The sequence below is a fragment of the Scomber japonicus genome, chromosome 18 (genome assembly GCF_027409825.1).
Source record: "Scomber japonicus isolate fScoJap1 chromosome 18, fScoJap1.pri, whole genome shotgun sequence".
Lineage (NCBI taxonomy): Eukaryota > Metazoa > Chordata > Actinopteri > Scombriformes > Scombridae > Scomber > Scomber japonicus.
Genome location: NC_070595.1, coordinates 14967732 through 14988891, shown reverse-complemented (window position 1 = coordinate 14988891; position 21160 = coordinate 14967732). Strand labels below are relative to the sequence as shown.

At 41.5% G+C, this 21160-nt stretch overlaps 2 protein-coding genes across 3 annotated transcripts; one reads left to right on the top strand and one right to left on the bottom strand.

Moving 5' to 3' along the window:
* Window positions 1-720: 720 nt before the first annotated feature.
* Window positions 721-6776, bottom strand: bri3 (brain protein I3). The gene is made up of 3 exons (XM_053338432.1): window positions 6180-6776; window positions 4732-4840; window positions 721-2251 (listed from the first exon to the last, which is right to left on the bottom strand). Exons 1-3 carry the CDS (start codon window positions 6325-6327, stop codon window positions 2119-2121), a joined length of 390 nt encoding a protein of 129 aa, XP_053194407.1. The 5' UTR covers window positions 6328-6776; the 3' UTR covers window positions 721-2118.
* Window positions 6777-8737: 1961 nt separating this feature from the next.
* On the top strand, window positions 8738-20468 carry tecpr1b (tectonin beta-propeller repeat containing 1b). 2 transcript variants are annotated; one of them, XM_053337954.1, is made up of 25 exons: window positions 8738-8836; window positions 10351-10583; window positions 10680-10862; window positions 11011-11133; window positions 11208-11330; window positions 12355-12529; window positions 12809-12909; window positions 13001-13102; window positions 13961-14088; window positions 14212-14810; window positions 15070-15182; window positions 15284-15439; window positions 15662-15811; window positions 15966-16123; window positions 16410-16537; window positions 17277-17370; window positions 17483-17579; window positions 17682-17761; window positions 17861-17917; window positions 17993-18167; window positions 18366-18501; window positions 18623-18715; window positions 18825-18931; window positions 19120-19239; window positions 19679-20468. In XM_053337954.1, exons 2-25 carry the CDS (start codon window positions 10359-10361, stop codon window positions 19817-19819), a joined length of 3564 nt encoding a protein of 1187 aa, XP_053193929.1. In that variant the 5' UTR covers window positions 8738-8836; window positions 10351-10358; the 3' UTR covers window positions 19820-20468. The 2 variants fall into 2 exon arrangements, with proteins under 2 accessions (XP_053193929.1, XP_053193930.1); XM_053337955.1 differs by lacking the exon at window positions 8738-8836 and having other exon boundaries at window positions 10485-10583; window positions 10682-10862.
* Window positions 20469-21160: the final 692 nt, after the last annotated feature.

Sequence of the window (21160 nt, the reverse complement as noted above, 5' to 3'; positions counted from 1 at the left end):
CAATGTATTTATGCTGTTGATGTTGCTTGTTTGTCTTCAAAATGACTGTTTGAACTCTTGTCTGTTGCCATAGGACAGTCAAAGAATGTACTGTTGAGGACCTCTGCATTTCACCTTCAAGTCCTTATGAAAATGTTGCTACTCAGTGTTGATACTGACTAAAAATGATGTTGCTGGCCCGTGAGCAGAGGCAGTTAGAAATGATTAAAAGAGATGCATCACAAAAAGGCACCACAAATTATCTTTATCCTTAAAAAACTTCTTGTCACATTTGTAGAACAGATGTAATGAATACTGTCTTTTGTAGAGCTAGATGATTATGGAGATAGGACTTTGCCTTAATGACACACACACATACCTGCTGTAAAAAAAATCTCATTCACCTGTTGCTTTCTTCAAATTGTGGACATGAGTTGTGACAATCACCTCATCTTCACATAGACAGTGCAATCATTTCCGCTTTAGTCATTCCACATGACATTTTGAGAACGCAGTGTGTATACTTTGTTTGGTCTTTGACCCTCATTACACCCTTAATAAAATTCAATTTGCTGTATGGAAAAATAAAGATTTATTTCTTCAATTTGCTGTTTAATTTCTTATACACAATGAATCTACACAGTGTAATCTCATTATGCGTTAATCTATGTGAAGAATTACAGCAGGCTGTCAGTGTACAACACAAAAGTCAATCAAATCAAGCAGACAGTCAAACTTGAGTAGCATTCATTTTTTAATTACAGTAACTCATATATAAAAAGTAAGAACCTCAATCATAAGAGCGTGCGTAGTGTGTTTCCTAAAGCAAGGCGTTTTTAAAATCCCTCCCACCCGCTTATATCTCTTTTTCTTCTGCCATGGACAATTATATAACATCTTGCTGTGATGGAAGACGAAGACATGGAGATACTGCAGAAACAGGGACGAAGACATTCTCTATTGATTGTCTGGCTGGGAGGAATGGGGCTGGGCGACTTGTCACACAGTAGCGTACTAAGGTAAAAATCCAGAGATTATACACATTATTGAGAGATTTCTGAGGTTTTATACTCTCAGCATGCGTCCTTGAAGTGACACTCGTTGAAGGAGAAGTCCACGCTTCAACACGAGAGTCCTCTTAAAGTCCTTAGTCAAACAGTGATTGAGGTTGTAAAGTCGAGGGCATTTCAGATTGTATGTACCTGAGGTCTGCATTGGCCCTGGAAAAACACAACCTAGCAGAATAATCAAACAAACAGTCAGTGCAAATATGGCCCCTAGAAATAATACCAACAAAAATAGACAAAATGCTGCAGGCTTTCTGTCAAACAGAAGTCCATTGTTTCAGCTGGGACAGTTTACATCCAAGGATCTTTACACACCTTCTTAAACTGGTTGTGTTATTCCATGTGACACACTGAGCCAAAATAGAACAAAACATTTCAAAATAGGGATGCATTTCCTTGAAAAGCTAATATATCAGTGATCTACACAGATGCTGTGGTGAGTACAATGTTACTAAGCACAATGTTAACCCAAAATATGTGTGCAGTGTGTCAGCAAAGACAAAAAACAAAAAACAAAAAAAAAAGACGCCTGGGTTAATTCTGGCTTGACAGAACATGAGGGAATCTGCTCAGATCCACGGAGAACTGAGCTAAACATCTACAGAAGAAATGACTGATGGAATCTTTGATGATCACTCAGCATGTAGTGAAGGCACTAACAACAGCTGGACACTAAAATATGCTAGAATATATCCTCCACTAGCAGATGAAAAGATTTTTTGTTGGGTTTTTTTTGTTTTTTTACACGTGCCTCTAATAAAAATTTAATTCATAGTAATATCATCTTGATCATTTGTTGTACACAACAAGAATGGCAACAGCAATGTGCAATATTAAGAGAGGATAACAAAATGAAAGACACAGAAATTCTTGATTTTGTGTGTGTGTGTGTGTGTGTGTGTGTGTGTGTGTGTGTGTGTGTGTGTGTGTGTGTGTGTGTGTGTGTGTGTGTGTGTGTGTGTGTGTGTGTGTGTGTGTGTGTGTGTGTGTATATATATATGTTTGTATCTCTGTCTATGTGTGTCTGTAGGCATGGGAGCACGAGCGTGTGCATGGCTGTGGGTTGGTCCCTCTATCCGAAGGTGGCGCCACAGTTGGGGCACCTTCTCTGACGCAGTGCAAAGCAGAAGAGGATACCCAGCGGGAAGAAAAAGATGGCACACAGGATCCCCAGGCAAGTGAAGTCATCCTCCAGGACACCAACTCTGCAACACACAGACACCAGCAAGGATAATTATGGAAGACTGAACAGAATTGGATTATTTTTCATTTCAGTTTTATGTCTGCTTATCTGACAGTGATCACATATTCCTAACAACAGTTTATGAATATCTGTCTGCTGTCAGTCTCTATTGTCTCCAATCTGATGTCCTGACATTTCACACTCATCAACCAGAAGATGCTGCTCAGTTGCACTCATTCTAAAAGAACACAAAGTTCAATTTACAACATCTTTACTTGTCCAAATTAAAATCAGCTGTGTCTGTAGTGTGTAAAAATGTGCTGCTATTTTCCCATTACCTCACTGCAAAGAAGAGGGACAGAAAGAGATCTTTAAACAATCTCAGTTATCCTTTAATCGCTTTAAAGTCAGAAACAAAGAACCAATAAGATAAAAGCAGTCAGATATTTGTACTTTAAATACATTTATAATTTCTTGATTTCCACATCAGAACACAAGCTGTAAAGGTTACTCAGCATTTGGCTTTTGTAGCTTTAATGTCTCTCTCTCTCTTTAATGTTTCATTGCAAAAAGATTAAAACGTCTGTAGAAAGAAAGAGAAGTTGCAGCCTAAGAAAAAGTTTTTGCACTGTGTGACAAATATCTGGTGATAAAAATAACCAACCCATCACAACATGAAGCAATTTGTCTTGAAGGCTATGAACTTGAGCAGCTTTAATCCAGAGTCACGGTAAACAAAGTGCTAACCGTGGTCTCATGACTGCACCACGGCAACCAGAGAGGCCAGTAAATCTGCTGAAGACCCGACAACGTGTCAACCTCGGCCTCAGTGAGAAACGAGAAATGAAAAAGCTGCTTTGGAAAACACTTAATGATGATAACACTATGGAAGAGTGTGACAGAGCAATGGATAATTAGAGGATAGATGGAATAATCATAATGCCTTAATTACACTGATAATATTAGATTGTGCATCAGTGACAAAGTGGATAAACCCTATTAACATATATAATGAATTCATATTCCTACCACTCTATGTGTTGCTGTGTTTGTATACTGGGTGCTGGGAACTGTGGCTCTCTTTGACACAAACAACATGACCATGATGCAAATGCTTACTTAAAACTGCACTGGCCTCTGATAAAAGTTTTACATACAGTAGACATACAATACTGCACTTTAAGAAACATGGGACCATTAAAAAAGTGCTTAGTGGAGCAAATAAAGCCAGATAAGAAACAATGAATAAGAGAAACATCAGTGCCTTAGTCAACAGGAGAGCGGACAATACTTCTATTTAGGAGAAAAGTGTATCAGTACTGCTTTGCATCCATTTTTAAATGTGTGTCATCACTTACTGCTTCAGAAATATTGCTACTGCTGATCTGTATGTTGTAATTGTAGAAATACCCAGGCCTTCATTACAGCTCTATCAATCTACAAACCTGTTTCAGGCTGATGGATTTCCCTTCTTTTGTAACTAGAGTTGCAACAATGAGTCTATTCATTGACAGAAAATGAATCCACAAGTGTTGTGATTATCAAATGGATTGTTTCAGTGATTTTTAGGTAAAAATTCCAAAAAGAAAATTGGTGGTTACAGCGTCTCAAATGTTAAGATTTCAAGCTCGTCTGTGTCCTTACGTGATTGTAAACTGAATGTCTTGAAATTTTGGACAGTTGATAAAAAAAGACATCTGAAGAGGTCACCAGTGAACTCATTTTCAGTATTTTCTGACAGCTGTATTTGTAACTATATCATTTCATATTTCAGTACATTTCAGAGACAGTTACCAAACACATAAAGAAGCACCTAAACTTTCAGATTCAAGTGAAACCAACCTCCACATGATCATGTGATTATTAGTGATCTATAAACCTACACAATCTGGTTTCTCAACTTCCTGGAAAATTCAACTATTGCTCAAAAGCTGAGTCTGATTCCCATTTAAATTACAGTATGTCCTTAAGCCACCTTTGGCCTTGTGCGGCCTGGCTAACCCTGTCACATGTTTGAGGCTAAAATCATCTGACTGACAGGATGTTGAGTCAGGAACAGTGAAACCAAAGAAAAACTTCTTTTTTTTTCTTTTTTTTTTTAAACTGAAAGTCACATCCGCTTAACATTGGGTTACACTGCAGTTCTGACACATACAAGAGGAACAGTGAAAATACACATACAGATGGTACAGATATATAAAATAAAACCACAAAAACAGATGATGGTAGCTTCAAATGGATATAAGCTCAGAAACCTGGTTAGTCACAGTGAGCATGGGACACTCATGTTAACCACATGATGAAGCAGTCAATGGTCTTCATCACTGGACGAGTTAAGTGCTTTACTGTTCTTATCCTGGGCGTGTAGAATTGTGAACATTGCCCGGTACGTCACATCCTTGTCATTCATGCATGAACTGTAACTGTGCATGTTTATCTGTGTTCTGACATATGTAGGACACATTCATTTTTACACAATACTGTTTGTGTGTGTGTGCTCACCTGCAGGCAGGGCAGCCTCCCACCACCACTACAGACGGTTGAATGATGGTGTAAGTTCCACCGTAGGGCTGCTGGGATACAGCAGGGGCCATTTGGGCTGAGGGGTACCCTGTGTTTAAAAAGAGTATAATGTGAACATGTTCTGGAAATAATTATGTCATTTTGAATAATTAAAGAGATCACCATATGTTTTGATTTTTAATTTTAACTCTAGGGATTATCAGTATGAATGTGATTGCTTTAGATGGACCATGTACTCAGCACTGACACATATTCACAGTCAGAGGCTGATAGTTCATTACTGTAAACAGGTTCAGCAACACAGATAGGACTGAAGTGGGCAGTTCCAGAGCAAGATGTAGGCTACTAATAAACTAAAGCACCAGTATGATAAAAGTGGCAGTCTTATCAGTTGGTTTTTGCCATGGTCAGTCCAGTATGATCTGGAATTGATCCTTTGATATAGTTTGTGCAAATGTTATAGAGTGCTAATGGAGTAACAGAGAATCAAAGAGTGTGAGAATGTACTTTGTGTTTTCTCTCCTGCACATTCAGGATAACATAATGTATTGGGATAAAAGAAAATGGAATAATAGGAACCATAAGGGGTTAAAAACAGCTCAAGCCTTCAAACATTACACCTGGTTAATATCAGCTGGCTGGAGATAGTCAGAAAAAAAGCTTTTGAGAGAATAAGAGGTGATCGCTGGTGATTCAGTGGTAAATTCACTGACTCTCTGGGACCATATTGACTTTTTTGACAGCACGTGTACATGTGCAGGGATATTAGTGTGAGCCAATGAACTTTGATACCATAACCACACTTGCATTCCCCGTTTGTCAACACACTTTTTTATCAGATAACTCCCCCCAGTGCACTTGCATAGGTATAACTACACCGTTTACAGCCACAGTTTCGTTTCCAGAGAAAGCAGAAAAAATGTGTTGCTGAAGCGAACCAGAGATTATAGAAGACTGCTTAATTTTAGAGGCAGCATAACTTCCTTAACTGAGGATGGACCTTTGTACCACTAATAGGCACCAAAACTTTAACATTTAGATGTCTATATATACCGATCTGTAGCTATATTTACACCCAGGCTATGTTTATTTTTCATTTCTGGTTTATTGCTCCCTGCCCTTAAAAGGCGAATATTTTCTCATTTATGCAAAGACATTGAAATAGAATAACACCATACTGCGCATGCGCAACAAAAGCACCAGAACAACAAAAACTATTAAGCTACTCTTTCACCATATTTGACCATTAAGTCTCTGACACCTCTTGAAAATCCTTTGAGCCAACACAAGGCGAGCAACAAGCTCTAGTTTAAGCGAAGACGGAAGTGGGCAGGAGTGACCCCTCTCTTCTCATCTGGGTACTTTACTTTCTGGCAGACGTGAGGATCATGGTGGTGGAAGTGTGCGACATTAAACGAGCTACTTGCCTGGGCCGGAGGGGTAGGGGTAGGGCGGCGGGGCAGCAGGGGGGATTGCCCCATAGCTATGCTGCTGCTGCGGGCCGTACTCATATGCCCCGGGGACGGTGTTGTAGGCGGGAGGTCTGTCCTGAAGAAGAGGTTTGCTGTCCACCATCTCACCCGACGTAGTGCGTCCTCAACTTGTCTCGTTTCTCTGCCTTCAACTCAATGCGTCAGCGACGGACAAAAATGTCAAAACTGCACTCGGGCTACTTGTCTGTTGTTGCCTGAAAAGCAGTGTGACGCTGGTTGACACGTAGAGGCGAAAAAAACAAAAGAAAGAAAGAAAAGACGCTGCGCAAAAATGAAACTTCGTCCCTCTCCATGCGCCAACTTTGTCCCTGGCGGCGCAACAACCCCAAATATTTACCAAATGTCCGCTTTAAAGACAGGAATGATCTGAGGCAGACAGGTAATGATTAACTTAACTCCATTTCCCTCCGTGCGGTTGGTCCGTTGATACCAGAACAACAGTCTTCTCTGTCATCTCAGCGCCTTATAACTCAGCTGGAACTCAGAAAGGCTTTTCCTTTCTGTCTGGATTGTCACAAGAGAAGAATCATGTGATGAGTCGTTGAAGCGCCTCTGCGCACAGAAAGGCTTCTTAAAGAGACAGTTCACGGAAATAAAAGGCTGTAATGCTGCATGCAGTACACTGCAGAGCCACAGCGAGGGCTTTTAAAGTACACCAACAAAACATCCCAAACAGCTGATTATGATAACACATCTGCCCATAATAGGAATATCTACAATTTGATCAGGTTATTAATTTGCTGCGTCAGAGTTAAGAGTAGACTAGATGTGTGATATGTAGGCAAACATCTGACATATATTTTGTGAGTGGGGGTCTCTCACTTACTGAGTGAATAATAAATCAATATGTCAATTTAAAAAAGGTGAATATTTGCTGAACCCAATCATACAAACGTAAGTAAAAAAGTATAAAAACTGGCAAAGGTGTCACAACTATGGATAATAATACACATAGAAAAACAAAAGTATGCGAAAACAGGGGAAAATACTTTTATTTGAATTCTATTACTAAGCCAGGTCATTATTAGATGTTAAAATGAAAAACAAAGAACTAAATGTGTTATTTGAAGTTTAAAACTATTTATAAATTAAAATGACATTGTAACACTTTAACCTTAATCCTACCTACGGAGCTAAAAGAAGAGGGTTTTTTTCATAAAAAGGGAAGATTAGACAAAAGTCAAAAAATGTATGGAGCAAAACTTTGTATTTTTTTTCCTACCCCACAGATAATTGCAGGACCCCTCAGATTTGTCATTTGACCCTTTACAGGAGACCTGAACCTTAGGTTGGGAACCACTGGATTAAGATACCTAATTTAAATGTAAAACTTGATGAGCTCCAGCAGTATGCATGGATGCATCAATATTTACAATCTTATAATATAACAATCACAAGAGCCATTTCCTGCAGTAGCCTACTCCTTGCCCATAACAGCTGCACTTTTACCACTGTAAGCTAATTTCAAGTAAACGTTTAAATACAGGATCTTTTTTTGTACTGGTACTTAAGAAAACGATCTGAATTCTTCTTTCACCACTGCCAGTAGATCAATCCGTCTAGGGGAGTATACCAATAGGCTTTCATTCACCTGCTGAGGTGATGTAATGCAAACCTGTAGACTTTGGCTCACCCTGGCACATGTTTGACACCCCTGGTCTACAGCATCCTCTTACAGCTCAGGTGGATCATTTTGCACCAAAGTGTGTCATCACCGCTGTCCAGGGTGCTGATCCTGGGACCCCTGAGGGATGAGGGAGTTGTCCGATGTGCTCGTTGTTGTTTTACCAAATAAATAAAGCCATTTAGGAAAGTTGACAATAAATTATGCTCCAAGTGTCTATGCACCACTCTGACATTTTACTTCCACCTTCCTCATCGATATTCTGGGCTGTGTCTGTGCAGCTGCAGCATCTCGGACTTTTTCTGCTTTAAATACATTTCTTAGCTTCACGTTGGCTTGTTATGAAATGCTCCTAAACAAGTAACACCAACCCTGAGCTTCAATTATTAATCTGGCGCTGAATAAATTATTGAAATATGCGCGTCAATCAGCAGCCATAGGAAAGAAAAAATGTCAGGGGCTCCCTAATGTGACCAATAGGACAGAGGGATCCCGCACTTCTGGCGAGCTTCAACCAATCAGAGCGATTCTTTCCTCCATTTCCTGTTGCGGACCAGGAGTTGGACAGAGCATTCCTCTGCTTCCAGAATGGGAATTAAATACCACAGTGGGAATGTGCATGAATGACTTTTTAACTCCAAAGGTGTTGCGCGTGACAAAGCATCATACGTAAGTGACTGCAATGCTTTTGAATATATTAAGAGGTTTGTCTGCGTGCTGTCTGCCTCCCTCTTGGACATGTAAACAGCTTATAGCCGACTTTGCGTAGTCAATATCAGCCATCTGTGTAATCACGCCGCATCGCATACATAAATCTCCCTCTGTGGTTATTTAACGCATATTTTGAATGTGTCTCCCACTATAGCATATGGGCCTTGGAGACGGCAGGTATCAGCTGTTGCACCTGATGTCATGACGCGTCTATTGATACTCCCTTGACAACCGCGGATCGGATACCAATATTCAGGTAGGCTGCTGTGTTTGAGCCCCCCTCACTGTTTTCCATGCAGGATTTACTTTGGCGCTTGTGTGCGTGTTAAAGCTCCTCTGCAGCCTGCAAGGTAAGTTAACTCTACAGTATTGCAGCCTTACAATAACTATGTAATGTGATATGACTCCAGGGTCCTCTCTCTTTATTTACAGCCACTGGTTCAGCCTATTAGTGTTTTGAGAATGAAGTTCATGCAACTGGTTTGGATCCGTTACATATTCAGTGAGATAATAAGAAGAATAAGAATAAAGGCCTGTTTGGATGGATAGCAGCAGCCGAGGCATTGGGGCAGCCAGGCAATAGGTACTACAGCGGATTAGTATCAGTCGATAAAGCAAGTGTCAAGCCAATCGGCTAGAGTACAACTGCAACTTCCGGTCATACATTTCAAATTAAAACCCATGGAGCTACTTTCTAATTGTAACGTGAAATGACAGGTTCAGACATTTCCAAGTCCGTCTTAAAATAATAATCAGCTTCCCATATGGACACTGGAAAAGGTTGTGCTCATTCCTTGGGTTCATACTGAGTCACTTTATAAGTTAACTTGGTCACTTTTAACTTTCAGCACTTCTCTTTTTATCTAGCTTAATTTTATTCTTTGTAGTTGATATGTTTTATTCCCATCTATTATTGTTGTTTGGTTCTTTTTGTCATGTGTTATTGTTGTGTGTAAGGATGAGCAGCAAAGTAAGGATTTCATTGCAATGTCTGAACCACTGTGTTTTTACTATACATATATATGACAAAAAAACTTCTTGAATCAATACTGGCTTTTTCAACGTCACTTCCTTCTTACTGCACTTTCAATGTCAGTGATGATAGACACTTTTACACTAAATTGTAATTAAAGGTTTATCTGAAGCTAATATGAGGCTTTGTCAGTCTGAGTTAATCAATCAAGTGGATATATTTCAAAGTTGCCATCTTTTTAGTTTCCATACTGTGCCCAGAATGAAGATATCAACTTGACTGATTTAGATTGCAGGAAACCTCATAAATCTTGGAATACATTTTACAGAAAACAAGGACTGTATTTTTAGTGCCCCATCTTTTACATTTGTGCACGAGGAAGGGATCATATGTGCATTGACCATTGTTTAGGACAGACTTTAAAAATTGGGAACCTAACCTAACCTAAATCTTGAATGTGGGAAGACTATTTTAAGAATAAAGTTAGAAACCTGAGAATAAAATCAGAATTTTAAGACAGGAGGTCTGAGAATGAATTAGAATAAACTAAACTATTCAGATTCAATTCTTCTTCTCAGTTTAATGACAGACTTCTGAAAATAAAATTCTGAATCTTGAGTGTAACCACAGAATTTTCATTGCCCTACTCTTAGCAGCCTCTTTTGAAGGATGAATCATAATGCAAATGTAGTCTTCACTTTGGGCCTTACCTCCTCAGAATATCAATAAGGCTGAAGTACACAGAGTCATAATATACTAAAGGGGTTTGACAGATGAGTGCTATCTTCTCTGCTCAGGGGACACCATGCCCATCACGCTGCTGTGGGCCGTGGATGTGTACGGCAGGGTGTACAGCGTTTCCACAGCCTGCCAGAGTTGGGTACGGGCCGACGACTTGTTGCTCGAGCTCAAGCGCGTCACTGCGGGGAAAGGGCGCTGCTGGGGCATCGGCTGTGACCACCATGTTTACCTTAACATGATGCCCAGTGAGACTCCCATCCGCTACCGGGAGGAGACCTATGAAAACCAGGTAGGCCTAAGCTGTATGTTGTCACTCTTAAAATGATAAACAACTGCAACACTTATGTTTCAAAAGTCCTGTTTCTTTGTATGTGTTTGTTTTCAGAGGTGGAACCCAGTGGACGGCTTTACTGACACGCTGCTGCCCACTGACCGCTGGCCATGGAGTGACGTGACGGGGATGAATCCCCAACCGCTCCACAGCTTTGAGCTGCCCTCCCGCAGCTGGGAGTGGGAGGGTGACTGGTATGTGGATCAGACTTGTGGAGGAGAACCCAGCCAGACCGGGGTGAGAACCAACATATGTCATCACGAATACACGCATGCTCCTTATTTCTTTATAACTGTCCTTCTTTTTGTTTCTGCTATTTATTGATGGATTAAATATTTTATAGCAGCTTTTCCGCACTATTGAGGATCTGTCTGTTTCTCTTCAGGGCTGGGAGTATGCAGTCGACTTCCCAGCGAACTTCTCCCCAGATAAGAAGTGGAACTCATGTGTTCGTCGTAGGCGCTGGATCCGCTACAGAAGATACATAGCACAAGGCACCTGGGCAAAGGTTTGGACACTTACTTACTTCTTGTGAGTTCGGATTAGATTGAAGACTCATGTTAAGTTTCTGTCCTTCTGCAGATCCCCTTGGACAATCCCAAGAAACCCCCACTGCCACTTTGTGATATCAGCTGTGGTGGCTGGGAGATGAGTGACCAATCTGGAAGGTACCCCTACCTCTGGGGTGTGTCCCAGCAAGGACAGGTCAGTCAGCTTCACCAGTAGCTGGACCATATGACTTATCCTTTTCTTTTTTCAATTTGATGTGATGTTCATGCCCCACTGTGGTTTTGAGAATTTGCAACAATAATTACATAAATTAAATAAAAAGATTGAATGATTGTAAAAGTTCCTGAAATGTTGTTACAGCAGTGAATATATCTACTTTCATTCACAAGTGTGTTTTCCCCTTCAATGACCTCTATACAGTATTGTTGCACACTCAATTTATATATTTACCAACACCTGCCACAAAGTCTAATCTGTCTTAATCAAAAACTTTGTTGATTGAGTAACGTTTTTTAATTTTATGAGATCAAATGCTGCAAACATGGTTCATAGTCAGATACTTTGAACAGGTTACAGATACAAAACCCTGATTTCAGGCACACTTTATTGAATTATATAATATTACAGAGATACTGTAGCAACAGGCTTTTTGCAGTTGCAGCTCACTTATAATCTTTGGCCACAAGGGAGCAGCATGACATCACACACACACACACACACACACACACACACACACACGCACACACGCACACACACACACACACACACACACACACACAGACACACACACAGACACACACAAACACACACACACACAGAGCCTTTGTAATATTAACAGCCTCTAACCCGCTTCCGCTTCCTATAAATATATGTATAGTCAAATATTAAAGATCCTTTTGAGCCCTGAAATTATAACACAACTGTGTTAAATAATATGGTGCTATACAAATAAAAAAATATATATATTTTTATGCCTTTATTCAGACAATAGTTGGCAGAGAGGCCAACAGGAAACAGGATAGAGCAAGAGGGGAATGACCTGCAGCATAGGTCCCTGGCTGGATTTGAACCAGGGACGCTGCAACTGTACAAATAATTCTATTATGGTCCATGAAATTGGCAGTGAAATTTATCTTGTCATGGCTGTATTTTATGCTAAGGAGTATGCCATACCTTATCCTACCAAGTCCAGTCCTATGATTTTATCTTTACTCTGCAGGTGTGGTTCAGGGAGGGCATCCACCCTCGGGTCCCAGAGGGCTCCAGCTGGGAAGAGGTAGAAGTGCCCAAAGAGGTGGCTCAGATATCAGTTGGTCCCAAAGACCTGCTTTGGGCTTTACTCTGGGATGGGAACCTGCTGGTCCGTACTGGCCTCACCCTGGACAGTCCTACTGGTCAGTCTCCACTGTAGTTCACATTTCATTTCTCACCTCAGCTCTTCTTCAGACCAGACACATACTACCCTCAATAGATAAACAACAGCAACACATATTTTTCAAAAGTCAAATATGGTATAATTATAAATGTAATTTGAACCAAAGGTGTTATGTAATCAGCTTCAGTTTTGTTGGACACCACATTTTACAAAACACAACTTAAAACACTACAGTAGTTTGCTTAGATGAGTGCATGATGTGATTTTGTGTCAATACAGTGTTTTTTCCTTCTATCAGGCACATTGTGGGAAGAGGTGAAATCACCAGGAAAGGATGTTGAAACACTTCATGTGGCTGTTGGAGTCAGTGTGGTCTGGGTGGTCACTAAAGACTACAAGGTGAGTCAGAACTCGTCACATGAATTATACTAAAAATATCTGTGGTTCATTGTGGGAGTAACATATCTGACTTGTGTGTACATGTATCCAGGTATGGTTCAGGCGTGGTGTGAATTCCCACAACCCCTGTGGCTCAGGATGGATCAGCATCGGAGGGGAGATGATGATGTTGGATGTGGGACTCAATGACCAGGTTAAATGACCAGAACTGAATGATTTTCCCATTTTAGATTTAATGCAAGAGTCTATTGGTAAACAGCAAAGTCAACTTTACATTGAAATTATGTTTATATGACGTCGGCACGTAAATCAAGATAGGACAGATTATAAATGTATTTATTTTGCATATATCTTTACTTTAACACTCTAGCCTTTTTGATTTCTTTTAACTAAACCAGCTTTCATCTAAGCCAGCCTCTTTATTCTAGCTGCTTTCCCTCTGACCGTTTCATTTTACCCTCACTGGTTTCTGGTTTCAGGACAAGCCAGATCAGGGCTGGGGTCAGGGCACAGAGGGCTTCACTCTATATCACACTGCTGAGGACTTTGCTAGCACTGCAAACCCACATCTCACACCTCCTCCCCTTCTAACTCTCACCCCTCGCCCCCTCCCCCAGCCCCTCTACCTCCAGCATCAAGTCCTTCCCCTGCGGCTGCCCTGTAACACGAGTATAGCCGACCGTTCCAGCCAATGTACCAGCAGTAGCACCTCAGGACCAGCCTTATATATCCCATGACTATGTTCCTACTGGCTTGACATATGGGAGACTCCCTAATTAGAAGCTGGCCAAGCCTTCGTCATCATATCCCATATTTCATGTTTCAGGGCTGGATGTGGCTTGTGTGAGGTGGCAGGTGACAGTGTTACACTATATGACCTTATAAAGTAACAGTAGCCTGTGTCCAACTAGTGACTTTGATGTGTCTTTGAGGGGTGAATAAAAGTTGTATTTTATTTGACATGTATGTATCTATTTTTACTTTATTTTTACGTTTAGATGTTCCAACAGGTGTGTGCCTGTGATCATTATGTTTCACCTTTTTGTGTCAGGTCTGGGCAGTCGGTGAGGACCGCGGCCTGTATTTCAGAATGGGTGTTACCCCGTCTGAACCAAGCGGGAATGGCTGGATCCCTGTTTCTGCCCAGTGGGGCAATAACAAAGAGCGTTTTCCAGCTAGGTCTATACACATAATTGAGTTGAATATTTGAATTGACAAATGATGTTTTGTGTATATGTAGTGAAATGTAATCTTTTTGACCCACTTTCATCTATTTTCTCTTTTCTATATGATGTTTCAAAGGGATGATGGTGAGTTCAGTGGACAGCTGACAGAGGCCTCTCAAGGCTCAGTTTTGAGCTGCACTGACTCAGACTCAGAGTTGGGCCCTGCTGACCCACAAAACAGCACTAATGACACCCCAGTCCTGGAGGCAGCAGACTCCTCTGTAGTCCCCTTAGGGGTAGCCGACACAACTGCACATCCCCTGGAGACAGAAGAAACTCCCTTAGCCGCCCAACAGGATGCCCCCAAGACCTTCATCCCTGCCAGTGACAGTTTCATTAACAGTCTGGTCTCAGACCGTGATAAAATGTCCACACCCCAACCGTCCATCGCAGAGATACCACAGGAAGAGGTTGAGGAGATCTCACTAGCCCCGATACTTCCAACCCCTGAGGCCACAGGACACAATGTCCCCTGGAGTAATGTGGATCTGGAAGGGGCAGAGGCAGCTCGAAGTGCACAGGCAGTGGGTGGTGGCAGTGCTGGGGCTACCTACGCCCTGGGTTTGGAGACCGCTCAGGGTGTCGGCGAAGAGGATGGGCCAGCATGGGCCTGGATCTCCGGTGGAGGCTGCGATGTAGATGCAAACTCACAGATCAGCTGGCTTAGTCCTATAGGTATATGAATAACTAGTATGCAGAAGTTTATTTACTCAAAATGTTATAAAACACAAGTTAGATTAATAAAAAAGAGTCATTCATTTGTGTCATATAAAGTTAAATGCCAGTTTATATCTGCATATCTGTGTTGTTTGAATGTTGTAAATTGTACGTCTATGGTGTGTTTTGATTGTTGCATGAGTATAGACACACTGTATGTGTCATCTCTATGGTTGTTTGTCTGTATGACTGTCTGACTTGTGTGTCTGTCTGTCAGGTCCTCTCACCAGCTCCCTGTCACTGACGCCAGTCCAATCAGCAGCGTGGAGTGAGCAGCAGCAGCAGGAGCACAGAGAGGAGATCAGCAAGAAACCTCTGGAGAGGAGCAGTGTAAGATGAATTGTTTTTACTTTTAAGTGACATTGGTTTCACACATTATGATGTCTCTGTGTAGATATTTGGTCACATCTCCCTTCCTTTCCCCTCATCAGTCGGCGTGGGTGCGTAAAGGTACACTGCGCTGGTGGAGAGACTGGAAGCCTCAGCGCTGGGTGGATGTGGGCGTTGCTCTGGAGCAGTCGACCAAGTCTGATGGCCGGAAGGACAGCATTTTCTTTGTCTACTATACACAATATGATGAGAAAAAGGTAGGTTTTACTGTTTTGCAGTCATTGCCATTTAAATTCACATAGGAGGTCAAATTTTAAGTTTACTACATCAAAATGAGGCATTGGTAACAGATGTACAGGCTAGCATTACTTCATGTATTTTATCAATTAGACAGGTGACTATCCTGTGAACAACCATGTGACCTGTCAAAAGTGTGCTTCAGCTTTCTCTTTTTCATTCTCGTTCTCTGTGTTTTTCAGTACCTCCATGTGTTTATAAATGAGGTGACGGCACTGGTTCCGGTGCTCAGGGACTGCCACTACGCCTTTGCTGTGTACACAGTTCAAAGGACTAAAGAGAGGTGGCCTCTGGTGCTGGCGGCGCAAACTGAAAAAGACATGAATGATTGGGTAAGAATTACACATCAACACAAACATTATGCATGCACATGACAAGGGTGTTCATTAGATTTTTACAGTTTCTCATCTTTTACGTTTCTCTGATTATTTACTTGTGAAAACCTGTTGCTGATCACATTTGTTTCTGGGTTTTTGCTGTGTTCAGTTGTGCCTGTTGTCTGACTGTTGCTGTGAGTGTCGAGGGATCACAGGCCCCCCGTCCAGACATGCCCTGTGGTCCACAACCTCGAAAGGAGACATTATGGTCCATGAGCCGTCCTTCTCCCTGGAGGCCCCTGCACACACACTGGCCTGTGACCTCATGTGAGATTGATATTAGATGGTGTCTTTTTTGCTTTATGTCTCTGTTTTGGTCTGTGGTTTCCCATCACATCTTTGTGTCTTCATTTTCTTCTGGTACCCGCAAGTTACATGTCACTAACATGCAAACACACTGTGCTGCCTGGTGAAAGTGGGGATTAGTTCTGTTGCTAATGCGCCAATCTCTTACACAGTGTGTGTATGTAGTAGCATTTTGTCTTCTTGTGCTAAAATGTGTGCTTGCTATACTGGTGCTAACGCTGGGTGCTTCCACTGTATGGTGCTACAGGTTCTGGCGGCATGTCCCAGGTCACCTGCGTTGTGTAGAGTCTAACAGTCTTGGGCTGGTGTGGGGCATCGGGTGGGACGGCACCACCTGGGTCTACTGTGGGCGCTATGGGCAACCGCCCAACCCTGGTAAACATGCCCCTGTAGACATAGGAATAGTTCACTGGAGAATGAAAATTCAGTCACATACATATGTAGATACCTTTTGAAATACTTTTTTAAAAATCAAGGTAGTAGTCTTCTTCTCAGTTTATGTATTAATACAAGTAAACATTTGCAAGGCAGCTGGATATGCAACATCACAATATCACAAGATCAACCGAGAATCCATCTAGTTAGGCTTCAAGTTATGTGCTTGTGTCTGAACCATGGTGGTTCAGACCAGTCAGTGTCCTACAAGGATTCTTATGTGATCTCGTGAATCCAGTTGCCTTGCAAGGTAATGCAGTGATAGACAGATGGTTCATCCAATCCCTAACCCTAACCACATGGCACGTCTATGTGACATACCAAATATTTGCCAGTTAGAGCATCTCAAGCTCAGCTTCTTTTAACAGACAAATTATTTTAAGACATCATTTTCACATTAAAACATTATATTTATGAATATTCCATTATAATACATGATAATTAATGTCATATCTTTGTCACAGTTTATTACGGGAATTAACTAGCACACATGCAGAGAGAATCAGCTCACTTCTTGCTAACAGCTTCTAGTTTGGTGTGCAGTTGATCAAGCATGACTTTCTCATCTGTTGCAGCTGTACAGACTTGCTTACACAAACACAAACAAAAAATATACAGACATATAGCTGTACTATAACTTTTCCTACGTTACATTTTTGTCAATGTCTGATTGTTGCAGGAGATGCAGTTCAGATGCACCAGCAGACCGATATCAGGAATGTGCATGTGTACGAGAATCAAAGATGGAACCCTATGACTGGATATACTGATAAGTAGGAGCATTTCATCTTTTACACTGTTTAATAAAGTTGTTTTTATAATCATTCTTTATATATGCACTTGTGCTTGTTGAAGCTGCTAAAACATTTTGGCTCACTCCTTCAGGGGACTTCCTACCGACCGTCCTATGTGGAGTGATGAGAGTGGATTGAAGGAGTGCACTAAAGGCAACACACGACCACCCTCCCCTCAGTGGTCTTGGGTAGGTGATATCTTTAGAATCAATCCCTCCAAAATCCCTGAAATATACACATTTTGTTTCTTTATTCACCTTGTAATTCTTCACCACCAATCTGTGTTGTAGGTGTCAGAGTGGGCTGTCGACTTCAATGTTCCAGGAGGGGCAGACAAAGAAGGATGGCAGTATGCTGCAGACTTCCCCACGTATGTAACAACTGTTCTCTCAGTATGTGGTCTCAAAAACAAAATAACACTGTAAGAAAGAAATTTGTGCCATGCATTTGACTTATCCTTTTCCTACAGGACATTTCATGGACACAAAACCATGAAAGATTTTGTTCGTCGCAGAAGATGGACAAGGTAAACTGCATGCTCACCTATATTTATCATTAGGTTTTTTCACAGCATCAGAATGATCACATGTTCTGCATACAGGAAGTGTAAGATCACATTGAGAGGTCCATGGGAGCAGGTCCCACCCATCCCTTTGAGTGACATCTCGTTGATGCCATGCCTGGCCCAGAGCAAGATGGAGCAGATCCCCGTCTGGGCCCTCAGTGAAAAGGGAGATGTCCTGTGTCGGCTGGGAGTCAGCCCCCAAAACCCTGCAGTGAGGAACACCAATTTTCTGAGTGTATACATGTACAGTTGCTCTTTGCTCTCAACTACAAGAGACTTGCAGTGTGTCCAACAGGAAAAGTAATATTAAAACTATAGTACTTTTATTTTAATTTAAGTTGAACCTCTCTGCAAACATTGTTGCTAAAAACAACACTACTCTCTAACTTTAGTGCATCCCATTTCACAGGGAAGCTCCTGGCTACATGTAGGCACAGACCAGCCCTTTAAGTCCATCTCCATCGGCGGAGCCAATCAGGTGTGGGCCATCGCCAAGGATGGAGCTGTGTTCTACAGAGGATCTGTGTCCCCGCAGAACCCTGCAGGTCAGTTTAGGATGTAAAACTCACAGATAATGTTACAGCAAATTAAATTTGTAAGACAAAAACTTGAGATGTTGAAACAGAAATTTTTGATGCACCCATATAAGATCTTATCCCTCTACAGGAGAATGCTGGTACCACATCCCTTCTCCTTCAAAGCAGACCCTTAAGCAGCTGTCTGTGGGCCGGACCTCTGTCTTTGCTGTGGATGAAAACAGTGAGTAGGATTGACACATATATTTAAAAAAATATATTTTTACAATAATTTAAACCCTTTAAAAATGGTCACTATGACTCAAATGGCAATCAACTGTGGCCCTGTGTAGGTAACCTGTGGTACAGACAGGGCCTCACCCCAAGCTACCCTCAGGGCTCCGCCTGGGAACTTATTTCTAACAACGTCACCAAGGTTTCTGTGGGACCACTGGACCAGGTCGGTATTTCTATAGCCTACCATACTATGGTGTAGACAGGAAGTGCAGTCTGGAAATTAGTTGTGCAGACTGTATTTAAAATAAACATTAAAATTTGATCAGCTCTAAAAGCTAAATGACAGTGAGGATGGTGTTACTTGATTTATTCATTTGGTGTTTGGCTCACTGATGTCTTCCTCCTCTCCAGGTGTGGATCATAGCAGATGGGGTTCCAGGCTTCCCTGCTGAGGCTCCTGGAGCTGTCTGCCACAGACTGGGGTTGGGACCCATGCAACCCAAAGGCCAGTCCTGGGACTATGGTCTAGGGGTGAGTCCATGATCATTATGTCACATACCCTACTATGCACATTTTATCACCAAAAAGAACAAAGAACTCCATACTAACATGCTAGTTAGTTTAGTCGTAAATATCCCACAATGCTATAAAGTAGTGACGATGACAACAACATATGAGACAATGGCAGATGTGACTCAATGTCAGTAACACTTCAATTTAAGTGAGGTTTCACTTTGCTGGGTGTAATTATTTTTTAAATCAATTCAGACTTTATGGATGGCACCAGCTCCCATGGTTACATGTCTCCAAAAGGCAACAACCCCATTAAAAGACCAAAACCAGCAACATGTTAGTCCAGCTTTGTTTGCAGGTCCTCATCAGAATGTCTGTGCATTAAGGCTGCAAATGGCTCAAGACTGGCAAATGCAGGGTTATATGTAACAGTCATTTATGTATCTTTGACATCCAGGGAGGATGGGAGCACATCAGTGTGAGGGGGAACTCAGTTGAGGCTCCTCGCGCCCCTCACCCTCCGCCTGCTGGCTCCTCGCGCAGCCCAGTCCCCCCACAGCCTCCGACACAAGTGAACGGGAATGCTGTGGGTGTGTAGCATCCTTCCATCTCCTCTCCTCTACCCCAGCTCTGTCTGTGCCTGGATCCACGTTTGTCTAATTGGACCCATTCCTCAATGCCCTTATCCCTTCGTGTAAAGGGAATGCACAATCATACCACTGAGTTTATAGTTTATATTTTGGTTGGATTTGACACTCGATCGATGGCTGAATGTTACTTCCTGGCTTGTTTCCATGGCAGAAATCATGTCAGTATGTGGTGATGACAAAGAGAAAAAGCAAGCATAAAAGGGTTCAAGTAAAATGGATCTTGATGTCTGGTAGGATAAGATTTTAAAAAGTGAGTGCATGTGTTTGCTCTTACTAGGCTTTGACTACTGGGTGTTTTGGGATCTAGCAATAGCTTTTATTTATTCTTATATATACAATATCCTGTGAAAACCTAAGAGGGTGGGACTTTGATAAAGGGCTAAGGATTGGGTTCCAAATTTGTTTTCTTACACACAATCCGACTGTAGCCTGAATTGTCTTGGTTTCTAGAATATTGTGGTTTTGTTTGATTTTCTTGTCATTCTTTTGCATGTGATTTGAATATGGATTTATGCATTTGATTGATTGATGCATTTGACTTTGTTTCTCCATGTTTTGACCTATTATATGGAGTGTTCTTGCCCCATATTGCTACAAAAAGCCCTCTTAATATTAGCCCTGGTAATTTTACGGGGCCCATTGCCTCGATGGGTCCTATCTGAGTCTTACTCTGCTATGGAAACACAACAGCTGAGAGGACCGAGTGAGAGGACATTCCTGTAAAGGTCATGCCTCAAAACTTCCTGAAGTTCCTGCAGTGGAAACGGGGCTATAGAGGACTTTTTCAAAAGGACTGACAAATTTGAGATATTCAGTATACAGTATGAAAATATATTTGCTCTTTAATTACAGGTGGCTACAGAGATTAGATATATTTAAAAAAACTGCAGTTCAGCCTACATCACCAGATGATACCTCCTGGCTTCTACAATAAAGAAAGTTCTTCCTGTTAGTATTATATCAATCCACATACTGTAACTGCTATGACCATGACTGTTGAATCTGCACAGCAGGTCTGAATGTCGCCATGACTAGACATTCATCTTACAAGGGCATTAAAATGTGAAATAAAAGTCTAAAAATACTGTTGTATGTTCTGATATCATTTCAGTGTACATTTAATAATAATACATTTAATTTGTACCATACTTTTTATTCATTGTGAAACTCACATCACAATGCTACAGTATTAATAACATAAAACACACAACATAAATAAATTAAAAGTCAAGTCCTGAATAGAAGGATGAGACTAGTTTCTGTAGGCAGTCCCACAAGCGTGGTGCAAA

Excerpts from the sequence above, each read along its gene's own strand:
- bri3 (XM_053338432.1), bottom strand. The coding sequence starts at position 6,327 with ATGGTGGACAGCAAACCTCTTCTTCAGGACAGACCTCCCGCCTACAAC. Across the intron at positions 4,841-6,179 it reads CCCCTACCCCTCCGGCCCAG|GGTACCCCTCAGCCCAAATG; the intron begins GCAAGTAGCTCG and ends TTTTAAACACAG. Across the intron at positions 2,252-4,731 it reads GGAGGCTGCCCTGCCTGCAG|AGTTGGTGTCCTGGAGGATG; the intron begins GTGAGCACACAC and ends TGTGTGTTGCAG.
- tecpr1b (XM_053337954.1), top strand. The coding sequence starts at position 10,359 with ATGCCCATCACGCTGCTGTGGGCCGTGGATGTGTACGGCAGGGTGTAC. Across the intron at positions 15,183-15,283 it reads AACCTCTGGAGAGGAGCAGT|TCGGCGTGGGTGCGTAAAGG; the intron begins GTAAGATGAATT and ends TCCCCTCATCAG. Across the intron at positions 18,502-18,622 it reads GTCCCCGCAGAACCCTGCAG|GAGAATGCTGGTACCACATC; the intron begins GTCAGTTTAGGA and ends ATCCCTCTACAG.